The sequence below is a fragment of the Ovis canadensis genome, chromosome 3 (genome assembly GCF_042477335.2).
Source record: "Ovis canadensis isolate MfBH-ARS-UI-01 breed Bighorn chromosome 3, ARS-UI_OviCan_v2, whole genome shotgun sequence".
In the NCBI taxonomy this organism is placed as follows: Eukaryota; Metazoa; Chordata; class Mammalia; order Artiodactyla; family Bovidae; genus Ovis; species Ovis canadensis.
The window spans coordinates 223,165,404-223,179,508 of record NC_091247.1 but is presented as its reverse complement, the minus strand read 5'-3'; the positions used below and the strand labels follow the sequence as shown (position 1 = coordinate 223,179,508).

The 14,105-nt window shown below is 42.2% G+C and overlaps 1 protein-coding gene across 1 annotated transcript in view; it reads right to left on the bottom strand.

Moving 5' to 3' along the window:
- The window catches only part of TNRC6B (trinucleotide repeat containing adaptor 6B), a 250,363-nt gene that overhangs the window by 167,795 nt on the left and 68,463 nt on the right, over positions 1-14,105 (bottom strand). The window contains exon 3 of the mRNA XM_069586058.1: positions 9,164-9,254. Within this exon, the coding sequence (XP_069442159.1) occupies positions 9,164-9,208 (45 nt within the window). The 5' untranslated portion in view covers positions 9,209-9,254. The remainder of the gene's footprint in view (positions 1-9,163; positions 9,255-14,105) is intronic.

Here is a 14,105-nt window from a genome sequence, read left to right as displayed (position 1 = left end):
CTAGCATAATGCACATCACTATCTGAAGGGATTACCTATTTCTGTGTTTTGTTGTCTCGAAGAATGCAAACTCCTTGAGGCAGATTTTGAATGTCTTATTCATCATAAACCATCATAAACCAATGTCTTATTCATCATAAACTTGCTGACTCTCTAATCTGCTCATCTCTGCTTTTCCTTCTTCTACTCTCTAAACATTTATTTCTCCCGATTCTGTCCTTGGACCTCTCTCTTCACATTCTTCACAGCAATTTCATCTAATCTAACAGTTGCAACTAGTAAATTGTTAAAAATTAATCAAGTTTATTTTCGGTTGCACTGGGTCTCTATTGCTGCGCATAGGCTTTCTCTGGTTACAGTGTGTGGGCTTACTGAGATGGCTCCTCTTGCTGTGGAGCGTGGGCTCTAGGCATAAGGGTTCAGCAGCTGCAGTACACAGGCTCAGCACCGTGGCTCTTGGGCCCTCAAGCACACAGGCTTCAGGAGTTGCAGCGCTCTGGCACAGCAGTTGTGGCACACGGACTTAGCTGCACCACAATATGTGGAGTCTTCCTCAACTATGGATCAAACCTGTGTCCCTTGTGTTGGCAGGTGGATTCCTATCCACTGTACCACCAGTAAAGTCCCTCAACTATTAAATTTGAGTGATTCCCAATGCTGTATTTCCAGTCCCCACATATCCTGCCTCCAGTCCTACATTTTCACCTGGCTGACAGTTTGCCAGCCTCTCAAACTCTGTATGTTCGATACAGAATTAATCTCATTCCCTCCCAAAACTGTTTTCTTTATTATGTTTCCTATTAGGCAAGGGCATCCCCATCCTCCCAGTCATTTTGCTTGAAACCTTGATATTACTCTTGGTTTCTCCTTTTCCTTTTCTCTCACATCAATTGCTAAATTCCATCCACTTTATAAATGATACACTTTTCCAACCACACTCCGTTCCAGGTACTCTAAATGGTTTAAGAAGGAAATATATGTATTTCCTGAAATAGAAAGCTGAGGACAGCTGATATTCTGCATAACAGAATCAATATTCAAAATGAGCTTAGCCAACCAAAGAGAAGGACAGAAATTCCCAAATTGTTTTTTGTCCTTATTGAACATCATTTACTAACAGAAAAATATACAAACCTTAAGTGTAGAGCTAACACCCAAAAAGAGGTCCTTTTCATTATAGGGGACTGGAATGCAAAAGTAGGAAGTCAAGAAACATCTGGAGTAACAGGCAAATTTGGCCTTGGAATACAGAATGAAGTAGGGCAAGTGAAGTCGTTCAGTTGTGTCCGACTCTTTGCGACCCGATGGACTGTAGCCTACCACGCTCCTCCATCCATGGGATTTTCCAGGCAAGAGTACTGGAGTGGATTGCCATTTCCTTCTCCAGAGGACCTTCCTGACCCAAGGATCGAACCCAGGTCTTCTGCATTGTAGGCAGACGCTTTACCATCTGAGCCACAAGGGAAGTCCTAAAGCAGGGCAAAGGCTAATATTATTTTGCCAAGAGAACACACTGGTCATAGCAAACACCCTCTTCCAACAACACAAGAGAAGACTCTACACATGGACATCACCAGATGGTCAACACCGAAATCAGACTGATTATATTCTTTGCAGCCAAAGATGGAAAAGCTCTATACAGTCAGCAAAAATAAGACTGGGAGCTGACTGTGGCTCATATCATGAGCTCCTTATTGCCAAATTCAGACTTAAATTGAAGAAAGTAGGGAAAACCAATAGACCATACAGGTATGACCTAAATCAAATCCCTTATGATTATACAGTAGAAGTGAGAAATAGATTTAAGGGCCTGGATCTGATAGATAGAGTGCCTGATGAACTATGGAATGAGGTTCATGACATTGTACAGGAGACAGGGATCAAGACCATCCCCATGGAAAAAAAATGCAAAAAAGCAAAATGGCTGTCTGGGGAGGCCTTACAAATAGCTGTGAAAAGAAGAGAGGTGAAAAGCAAAGGAGAAAAGAAAAGATATAAGCATCTGAATGCAGAGTTCCAGAGAATAGCAAGAAGAGATAAGAAAGCCTTCCTCAGTGATCAGTGCAAAGAAACAGAGGAAAACAACAGAATGGGAAAGACTAGAGATCTCTTCAAGAAAATTAGAGATGCCAAGGGAACATTTCATGCAAAGATGGGCTCGATAAAGGACAGAAATGGTATGGACCTACAGAAGCAGAAGATATTAAGAAGAGGTGGCAAGAATACACAGAAGATCTGTACAAAAAAGATCTTCACGACCCAGATAATCATGATGGTGTGATCACTCATCTAGAGCCAGACATCCTGGAATGTGAAGTCAAGTGGGCCTTAGAAAGCATCACTACGAACAAAGCTAGTGGAGGTGATGGAATTCCAGTTGAGCTGTTTCAAATCCTGACAGATGATGCTGTGAAAGTGCTGCACTCAATATGCCAGCAAATTTGGAAAATTCAGCAGTGGCTGGTCACAGGACTGGAAAAGGTCAGTTTTCCTTCCAGTCCCAAAGAAAGGCAATGCCCAAAAATGCTCAAACTATCACACAATTGCACTCATCTCACAAGCTAGCAAAGTAATGCTCAAAATTCTCCAAGCCAGGCTTCAGCAATACACGAACTGTGAACTTCCAAATCTTCAAGCTGGTTTTAGAAAAGGCAGAGGAACCAGAGATCATATTGCCAACATCTGCTGGATCATGGAAAAAGCAAGAGAGTTCCAGAAAAACATCTATTTCTGCTTTATTGACTATGTCAAAGCCTTTGACTGTGTGGATCACAATAAACTGTGGAAAATTCTTCAAGAGATGGGAATACCAGACCACCTGACCTGCCTCTTGAGAAATCTGTATGCAGGTCAGGAAGCAACAGTTAGAACTGGACATGGAACAACAGACTGGTTCCAAATAGGAAAAGGAGTCCGTCAAGGCTGTATATTGTCACCCTGCTTATTTAACTTATATGCAGAGTACATCATGAGAAATGCTGGGCTGGAGGAAGCACAAGCTGGAATCAAGATTGCTGGGAGAAGTATCAATAACCTCAGATATGCAGATGACACCACCCTTATGGCAGAAAGTGAAGAGGAACTAAAAAGCCTCTTGATGAAAGTGAAAGAGGAAAGTGAAAAAGTTGGCTTAAAGCTCAACATTCAGAAAACTAAGATCATGGCATCTGGTCCCATGACTTCATGGGAAATAGATGGGGAAACAGTGGAAACAGTGTCAGACTTTATTTTGGGAGGCTCCCAAATCACTGCAGATGGTGACTGCAGCCATGAAATTAAAAGACACTTATTCCTTGGAAGGAAAGTTATGACCAACCTAGATAGCATATTCAAAAGCAGAGACATTACTTTGCTAACAAAGGTCCATCTAGTCAAGGCTATGGTTTTTCCAGTGGTCATGTATGGATGTGAGAGTTGGAGTGTAAAAAAAGCTGAGCACCAAAGAATTGATGCATTTGAACTGTGGTGTTGGAGAAGACTCTTGAGAGTCCCTTGGACTGCAAGGAGATCCAACCAGTCCATTCTAAAGGAGATTGGTCCTGGGATTTCTTTGGAAGGAATGATGCTAAAGCTGAAACTCCAGTACTTTGGCCACTTCATGTGAAGAGTTGACTCATTGGAAAAGACTCTGATGCTGGGAAGGACTGGGGGCAGGAGGAGAAGGGGACGACCGAGGATGAGATGGCTGGATGGCATCACCGACTCGATGGACATGAGTTTGAGTGATGGACAGGGATTTGGTGATGGACAGGGAGGCCTGGCATGCTGCAATTCATGGGGTTGCAAAGGGTTGGACACGACTGAGCAACTGAACTGAACCAAGTGTAGACAGTGGAGACATCAATGAATTTTAGTATTTACTCATTTGTTTGGCTGTGCTGGGTCTTAGTTGTGGCACGTGGGGTCTTTGATCTTCATTGTGGCATGTGCCATCTTTAGTTGTGGTGTGCAAGATCTTTAAGTTGCAGCATGGAAACTCAGTTGTGGAATGTAAGATCTAGTTCCTTGACTAGGGATCGAAGCTGAGCCCCATGCATTGAGAGCACAACCACTGGACCACCACTGAAGTCCCAACAGCCATCCTCTGCTTTTTATCTTTCTAGCAGAGATGCAGAGTCTTCTAAACTCAACAGACTGAAGTGTACACGCCCTAACTCTCAAGAATATATAATCCCATCTCTGAATTTAAACATCTCTCAAAAAAAAGCCTCTAGAAGATACTGTAGGATTTCAGGGAATATTTCTTTAAAAGGAACATCAATATTCTCCAAGAAGATGTCCTTTGTCAATCCTGTCCAATCATAAGGCATACCTGATTTCTGTCGGTACAATACGTACATGGGTATTTTTAAAAACTGCACTGACCCTTTTATTCACTTATTAGCTATTCTTAGCACCTTCTCTACCAATGCCATTCCAAAACTGTCCTCCTTAAAAGGAAATCTAAACTTGTCATTTCAATCATGCACGCTAAACTCTTCAGTTTAACAATGACTTCTATTTCAGAGGGAACACTAAGCCGGACCCCACTCTCTTTCTTTCCTCCTCCAAATATCAGTCACCACCAGACGTTAGAAGGGCAGGGTTCCGGCCTGAGCCCAGGTACCGCCACAGCAGCAGGGGCCAGCCTCACTGATCCTCAGGCTCCTTCAAACTCACAAGCCTGGTGAACCTATTCCATAAACACATTCGGCCTTCCTTCACTCATTTCTTCACTCTTTACTCAAACATGCCTGGGCCTCCTCCATTTAAAAAAATCTTTCACAGGACTTTCCTGGCCTGGTGGTACAGTGGTTAAGAATTTGTCTTACAATGAAGGAGATGTGGTTCTATCCCTGGTCAGGCAACTAAGATCCCACAGGCTGTGGAGCAACTATGCCCAGGGACTCTGGAGTCCATGTGCCACAGCTAGAGAATCCGTGCGCCACAGTAAAAGATCCTGCATGCTGCAACGAGGATCCTGCAGGCTGCAACTAAGACCAACACAGCCAAATAAATAAATACAATTTTTTTTAATCTTAAAAACATCTTTCACTTGAACTAATACCTCCTTCTGGTCAGGCAACTAGGTGGTTCAATGGTAAATAATCTGCCTGCAAATGCAGGAGATGCAGGAGACTCAGGTTTGATCCCTGAGTCGGAAAGCTTCCCTGGAGCAGGAAATGGCAATCCACTCCAGTAGTCTTGCTTGGAGAATCCCACGGGCCGCGGAGACTGGTGGACTGCAGTCCATGGGGTCATAAAGAGTTGGCCGTGACTGAGCACACAGCACACACACTACTCAGTGCTCTGCTCTCTTCATTTACTTCTAGATTTCACAACTGGATAGTAGACTATAGCCACCACTCTATGTTTTTATCATTTCATTTCCTTTTAACCCATAAAATTGGTTTCTCATCCTCTTCCTCTTGAAGACCACTAATAAATTTCTTTTAAAAGCATTATTATGGAAAGTGTCAAGCACATACAAAGTGAATACAAATGAATCCTTATGTATTCATCACCAAGCTTCAACAGCTGTGAACATCCTGTCATTGTTTCATCCATACTTCCATCCATTCTCCATCCCTATTCAATTACTATTATTTTATAGTTTTCACAGGTAAAGTGTACCTGAAAAGTTGTACTTTTTATTTTAATTGCAAATTCTAGAAGTATACTTTTGACAATTGGATATACACCTGTGTGATCCATACTCCTCTAGGACACAGAACACCTCCACCTCTCCAGAAAATTTTGTGTACCTTTTCTTTAATTAATTCTTCAAAAAATAAATCCAGATACATTTTCTCAATTACCAACCTCCTTGGCTTCTCAGCAGCATCTGACAGTACTCATTCTACCTTTTTGCTTGAAATGTACCTCTTGGTTTCTAGGAAGCAAAAGTATTCCAGTTCATCCTCAAGTCACGTCAGCTTCACCTCCAGTATACTTCCAGTCTGTCTTCCTCTACTTCAGTTCAGTATGGTAATCCACTTTCTCTCTCACCCAAGTGACTGACTAGGACTGTCTTCTTTCTCACTGGTCTTCTTGCTCCCACCCCTGCTTCAGTCCAATCCATTCTTTACATAGAAGCAAGAGTGATTTTTTTTAAAATGAAATCATAGGGACTTTCCTGGTGGTCCAGTGGCCAAGACAGCACGTTCAATGCAGAGGGCCTGAGTTCGATCCCTGGTCAGGGAACTAGAGCCCTCATGCTGCAACCAAGAGTTTACATGCAGAAATTATAGATCCTACATATTCCAACTAAGACCTGGTACAGCCAAATAAATAATAAATATATTTTTTAATGGAATCACATCACATTACTCCCTAATTTAACAGCCTTCAATGACTTCCCAGTTGACAGAAATTCTTCCCACATGAGACAGAAACCACATTCTATGCCAAGGCTGTCACGTTCTTGCAAAGTCTCGGCCTCCCTCTGTAACTTCCTATCACCGCTCAGTGGCACAGGACTTCTGACAGTTCTTGGAAGAGGCCAAGGGCTTCTGAAGTTGTTTCTTCTGTCTGGTATACTGTTCTTCTAGCTCTTTACACAGTTGGCTCCCTGCGTCTTCACTGTTCAGCTGAGATGCCACATGTTCAGAGAGGGCTTGCTTGACTAACCTAAGCTTGTCCTTCCAGTCAGCCTGTATTGCATTATTTTATTTTCTTCATAGTACTGATCATAACTCAGAAGCATTATCTTTATTTATGTTTGCTTCTCCCACTAAAATGTACCACCTTGAGAGTAAGAACTATGTCTTTTTCCTTTATTGTGTATATCTGCTAATAACATATGCTCAAGAATTTTTTTTTAATTATTTAATTCAAAGTCTTTGTTTTACAGAAAAGTCCCCACTGTTTCTCAACACCATTTACCTTTCCTAACTTATTTCTATTAACAAAAACCACAAATTATGTTACCATGTACTGTGATAAATTCCTGCATTAACATCAAATTATTACAAATATTATAAGATTTTAAACAAAGAGAAGCATAAGAAAAAAGTCATAAAATGTAATATAAATGAAGACTGGTGAAAACAAAGTTATAATTTAATTTTAAAAACAGAAGAAGCATCTACTTATTGCAAGTGTAAAAAGAATGTTCTTTTTTTAAAAATACTGTTATTTATTTGGCTGTGCCAAGTTTAGTTGTGACACAGGGTCTTTAGCTGTGGCATGCAAAGTCTTAGCTGTAGCATGTGGGATCTAGTTCCCTAACCAGGGACTGAACCCCAGCCCCCTGCATTGGGAGTGTGGAGTCTTAGCCACTGGGCCACTAAGGAAGTTCCCCCCCACCAAAAAAATATTCTTTTCCTCTTTAGCCTAATTGATTCTGAACTGATAAAATATTCAATAATTTAAAAATCAAGAAATGCAGTCCTCCTTCCTCCCCTAGGAAGAAGGTGGAGACTGAGTCTCTGGTACAACTAAGCATTCTATGTCGATCTAGTTACATGCTTGCCAAGCAATCTTCAAATTTCAACGTAGCTTTCCAGGAAGAGAATGTACTAATCAGAGGATCCAAGAATCCAGTCTTCCTTAACACTGTGGTTTATTATAAACTGATTAATTAGGGTCTTAGGGAAGGGTCTGTGTGTACTGTAGAAATCCTGGGGTCTGTATATTTTTGGTGACCTCGGTGTACACATCTCGGTGTGTAAGTGTTTGGGGGACATTCCTAGAATGTGTGCATATCTCACTTATTCTGACTCTCCTTAAACCAGGTTTAGGATCCAGATGACAGTGAACATGTTAGGAACTAGATGAATGTGCTCAGGCGTGTCTGACTCTTTGCAACCCCATGGACCATAGCCCACCAGGCTCCTCTGTCCATGGGCTTCTCCAGGCAAGAATACTGGAGTGGGTTGCCATCCCTTCTCCAGGGGATCTTCCCAATGTCTCCTGCATTACAGGCAGATTCTTTTCCATCTGAGCTACCAGGGATGCCGGGATCTAGATAAGTCTGATAAAAGTCTATTGGATTCTGCTTTGGCAGAAAGAAGGAAGGGATCTGGTGATATGGGGGGGAAAACAAGGGGAGAGGATGACACCTGCCCTTCTGTTACGGACTGTAATGAGGGGAGATTCAGAAAGAAGCTGAAGAGCATCTTTCACAAGGAGCTCTGGGGTTCGGGGCATAAACTGTGCTTCTCTATAGCCCAGCCCATGTACCCATTAAGGAGTCATTCTGCTTCCCCCAACCAATCTCTGGCAACCACCACCCTGTGTTCTATGTAATTATCTATTCTACATATTATATATAAATGGAATCATATGTGACCTTTTGTGCCAGGCTTCTTCCAATCAGCATGATGTTTTGGAGTTTCCTGGTGACATTTGACCCCTCTCCACTTTTGCTCTAGTGAAAGTTGCTGTTCAGTTGCTCAGTGGTGTCTGACCCCATGGACATGGAGAAAGAATAAACCTTCCCAAGAGAGTATAAGCAGCAGCGGCAATAGCAAAGGACATCCCTCAGGAGGGTTCAGGGCAGACAGCTGTATAGGTGTGGGGAACTGTTCAAGACACAGTGTGGGATACCCTTGGAGCTCCCAGCAAGGATTAGAAATGATTTTGACAGGAGAAAAAGGGACGTAAAGGGGATACTGAGGGTTCTCTATGACCAAGAAGGGAAAAAGCCAAGGAGACTCAGGACATGGAGCTAGATATAGACGGTATCAACACAAACATAACTACTTCTACACAGGTGACAATGAAGTATTCATTTAAGCTTTAAAAAGCCTGAAAAACCAAACCAAGTATCATTTATAAATTTATAACTAAAAATGTCTAAAAATGATCAGTGATACCTCTGTGTAGCAGGAATAAGAGACAGGCTTTTTTATTTTTTACCTTATACACTTTTGATTTGCTTTAATTTTTAAAATAAGTACATACAACTTGCATAATAAAACCTTAAAAGATAAAGTGCTAGTAGTCTACAAGTAAATCATAAATTTTTCTATGAGTTCAGTGAAATTTGTTTTAAATTTGTCACGGAATGTAACAAAAGTGGATACTGAGAAGGAAAAAATCCTTTCAATCTTAGGTGAAGTTTAATTTAAATCAATCAGATGTCTAAATTCACCTAAAACACAACACCCACTCTCCTCACTCACTGTCCCTGTTGTTTAATTTCTGCTCAGACTGTTTGCACTTTTAGTAATTCACTGACCTTGGAACTGCTTTCTTCCGACACTTCTCCCTCATTGGTCTGCATGGGAACAGACTCTGTGCAAAACTCTGCAGAAACACACAAATACTGCCTAAAAGAGGTAAGAAGAGAAAAAAAACATACATAAGGAATTCAGTGTGCATATTTGCTTTCTCAGATTACATTGAAATTCTGTCACCAAGACTAAAAACAGTGTGAAGCGATGACCTTGAGTAATGTGTGTGTACACATGCACATATGTGTGTGTGTGTGTGTGTGTGTGTGTAGCATACATACACACATATCCCAGGGAGAGAGGCAGGGAGAGAGTTTTTCCCACCTTTCGGGAGCATAATTAGGAAAGGCTGAAGACACTGGAATAGTAAACAGTTCTAGATTTCTTTCCTCTTTTATTTGACTTGTGGCAGAGGTTAAGAGTAAAACTCTTTAGCAATTCATACAGTACAAACACTGACCTGTGGGAAAAGTGGCCCACCTGAGAAAAGTAGGAGACCAGTTGTTAGCTGTAGCAGGGCATATAGTCTAACTATCAGGTTAGGCTATTGCAAGTGGCTGGGTTCCTTAGGTTTATAATTTACGTTCAATATTTATGGTATTTTATAACTGAAATTCAGGTACTCTAATGGTTGATCCTACCTTTCTATTTTAAGAAAATCTCAATAAACTAAATTTCAGTTTATTTATTTTTATATGATAACAAGACTATAGGGCAAGACAATAAAAAGTAGCAATTTTTCTTCTAAGATTAAAATGAGTCAAATAAAAGTACATTAAAATTTTATGAATTAAAATGAACCCAAAAGAAACTACTAAAAGTTTATGTAACCTTCAAATTAATTCATTAAATATGTAATTATTAAGGAATACGAACCATAAAGAAAGCTGAGTGCTGAAGAACTGATGCTTTTGAACTGTGCTGTTGGAGAAGATTCTTGACAGTCCCTTGAACTGCCGGAAATCAAACCAGTCAATTCTAAAGGAAATCAACCCTGAATATTCACTGGAAGGATTGATGCTAAAGCTGAAGCTCCAATACTTTGGCCACCTGATGTGAAGAACTGACTTATTGGAAAAGACCTTGATGCTGGGAAAGACTGAAGGCAGGAGGAGAAGGGGACAACAGAGGATGAGATGGTTGGATGGCATCACCGACTTAATGGACATGAGTCTGAGCAAGTCTGGGAGTTGGTGATGGACAGGGAAGCCTGGCATGCTGCAGTCCATGGGGTTTGCAAAGAAAGAGTAGGACATGACTGAGTGACTGAAGTACTCAAACTGACACAAACAAATCTCCATTATAATACAGGTATGAATATTTTTTTTCAAATTCTTCAAAGGGCTCAAAGCTACAAAATATGAAAGCTAAAATGATGCTTGACAGTGTACCTTTTTGGCATGAGAGAAATCTTTAGAAATACAGATTTACAGATAGGAAATGTGCCAATCTGGTTCTGGCACAGGCTTCTCAATAACCATTCACAAGGTCTGAGGCCAAAAGGTATTTCTGAGAATCTGTTTCTTCACCTGGTGGGTGGGAAAGGATATCAAAACACCCACTGTGCTCATCTAATAAGGCCTGTTGGGCACCAGTGTTTATATATATATATATATGTATGTATGTATGTATGTATGTATGTATAAAATGTAAGATGTAAAATCGGTACACTGGAAGTCCCTTGACCACCCCCACCCCATTCACTCACTCCACACAAACCAACACCATCCATTCCCTCTGTAAAACACATAGAAAGTGAAACAGGCTTTCTCTAGGTGGTTTTGTACCTCACACCTATTTGTGACAGTTGTGCCAAAGCAGACTTACTCTATGAAGACTAAATTGACAGCCCTGGAAAAACTCGATAACATAACTAGAAAGATGTGGTATACAAACTGCTTCACAAATGTCTTTTAAGTTCCCACTCTACTTTCCTGGAACAGAGATTGTATTTCATAGATGATACATTACAGCCACAGCAGACCAGGAAAGGCATCTCCATTATCTCTGTGCCATTTCCATTTGAAGAGCTTCCCTCTCCTGAGGTTTCCTGCTTGGCTCCTCTCCATCCATACACTCCACCCTAGTGGAGGGACAGGATCTTATATGAATGGAGAGTTCAGAAGGAGAAACAAGCTATGTGAGCTCAGCCCCGTCCTGTCTCTTCCCTTTTGAAGCCTCCTGTCCTTCAGGAGCACACACCGTGCTCCACTCTCAGACCCATCAATACAGGTCCCTCACGGCTACCCGTGACAGGTCAGACTGTTGAATTCTGAGCTTCACTGTTAAGACTCTGTTTCCTCCTGTAGATGTAAGCTGCACTCTCCAATACAGCTTTTTTTAAAAAATTAATTATTTATTTATGGCTGTGCTGGGTTTTCACTGCTGCGTGGGCTTTCTCTAGTTGTAGAGAGTGGGGGCAACTCTCTAACTGTGGTGCACAGGCTTCTCATCGCAGTGGCTTCTTTTGCTGCAAAATACAGGCTCTAGGGCGCTTGGGCTTCAGTCTTTGGGGCGGGTGGGCTCAGCAGTTGTGACTCTCAGGCTTAGCTACTCTGTGGCATATGGCATCTTCCTGCTCCAGAGACTGAATCGGTGTCCCTTGCATTAAAAGGCAGATTCTTAACCACCGGGCCACCAGGGACGCTCTCCAACACAGCTTTATTAGTGTAAAGATGATTTTTTGGTCTCCCAAATCCCCTCCTCTTTGAGAAATAATATTTCTCAATTGGTAGAAAACTCAGTCAAGAGAAAAAATATTATTTATTAAGTCTCTCAAAGACTTAAATCTGGTACATGAGACCAGTGTCTTGAGTAACAGACACCAAGCAAAATTTGAGGAGAAAGATACATGTCAAATTTTTGAGGCTTTTGTTAGGGCCAGGACTTTGGGCCTTGGTTCTTTTGTGAGAGGGCAAAGCGCTTTGACCTTATAGAGGTTTACATTAGGCCACATGAGTTTTTACAGTTATATACTAGCTTTTAACTATTGAGGCCAAATTTGAAGTTTATAAAGCATAGGCCACCCTGCATTTTAACCCTAGTGCAACTCTGTCTTCAGGTGTGCGGCTGTTTCTATAGAAACAAGGTTGTAGGCACTGGGCACAGAAGACTGAGCAAGGCTTGGGGGCTTTGCTGGGCTCAGTGAAGCAACAAGCCACAGTTGGCAGCAGCAGTGATGGTGGGGTACTGAAAGCTCACCTAATGTCAGCTGTGCAAGCGGCCCCGGCATACAACGGCCACTCTGGCCTAGCAAGCAAATGCCAGCCGTGCTGCCCTCAGCAAAGGGAAGAGGGCATTAGCAGGCTTGGGTGGCTCCAGAGTACAGAAGGCTGCTGCCTGACCTTGAATTATGCAGGCACAGCTTTTCCTAAGCAGGCATAGCTGAGGCAATGATTAGGCTTTAGGGAAGAGACATTCTTCCTACAGGCCTTGTAGATACCTAGTGAGTGTAACAGTTATTTGCTATGGATACGCTACAAGGCAGCTGAATTTCAAAAAGCACAAGCACCATCAAACCAGTGAAGTTCTATGTTTAAATTCTTTTTGCTAAGTTTATATAGACAATTCAAAGGGGGAAGGGAAATTGAGAGGTTTCTCATTAAATGTCAGGTTGATGTCCTTTATTTAATTTGCCTTCATTTGGGGGGGGGTTGATTTTTTACTATCTTTAATGTTTTTCAACGAGTTTTTGAGAAATCCTCGATGCCATTCTTATTTGAAGGGTTGGCTCATACTTGTGCCTCAGGGTCTAAGTCAGTTTTCCTGCCCTTTTGAGGAAAAGACAAGTGAATAAAGTAGGTGACTGATAGTCTTTCCTGGTGCATTGCAGGCCTCCGCAGATGTTAGTGAGCAAACATGAGAAATGTCCTGCAGGCTCTGTGCTGTCTCTTCTCTAAAAGTTGACCAACATGTTCATATTTCAAAGCCCCCCAAACTCCAGACCTCGCCTGTCTCTCCAGCGTCATGGGCTGAGGCCTCTTTGGTCCCTCCTATCTAGCCACAGTGAATTACTTGTGAGCAGTGCTCAGTCGTGTCCGACTCTTTGAGACTCCATGGCTGTGGCCCACCAGACTCCTCTGTCCGTGGGATTTCCCAGGTAAAAATACTGGAGTGGGTTGCCATTTCCTCCTCCAACAGTGAACTACTTCAGTTCAGTTCAGTTCAGTCACTCAGTCGTGTCCGACTCTTTGCGACCCCATGAATCGCAGCACGCCAGGCCTCCCTGTCCATCACGATCTCCCGGAGTTCACTCAGACTCAAGTCCATCGAGTCCGTGATGCCATCCAGCCATCTCATCCTGGGGCATCCCCTTCTCTTCCTGCCCCCAATTGCTCCCAATATCAGAGTCTCTTCCAACGAGTCAACACTTTGCATCAGGTGGCCAAAGTACTGGAATTTCAGCTTTAGCATCATTCCTTCCAAAGAAATCCCAGGGTTGATCTCCTTCAGAATGGACTGGTTAGATCTCCTTGCAGTCCAAGGGACTCTCAAGAGTCTTCTTCAACACCACAGTTCAAAAGCATCAATTCGTCGGCGCTCAGTCTTCTTCACAGTCCAACTCTCACATCCATACATGACCACTGGAAAAACCATAGCCTTGACTAGACGGACCTTAGTCGGCAAAGTAATGTCTCTGCTTTTGAATACACTATCTAGGTTGGTCATAACTTTTCTTCCAAGGAGTACGCGTCTTTTAATTTCATGGCTGCAGTCACCATCTGCAGTGAACTACTTACAGCTTCCCAAATACACCAGATTGTTTCTCGTTTCCACGCTTTTGTTCATAACACTGCCTCTGCCTTTCCCTTCCCTGCTCCTCATTCAAGACTCAGCTTTTATAAAGTAATTCCTGTCTCATCTCTAGGCAGAACTGATGACTCCTTTCCCAGTGTCTGCAAGGGATCTTGTGAGAAACTTACTAGCGGATCTGTAACCCTGCATTGG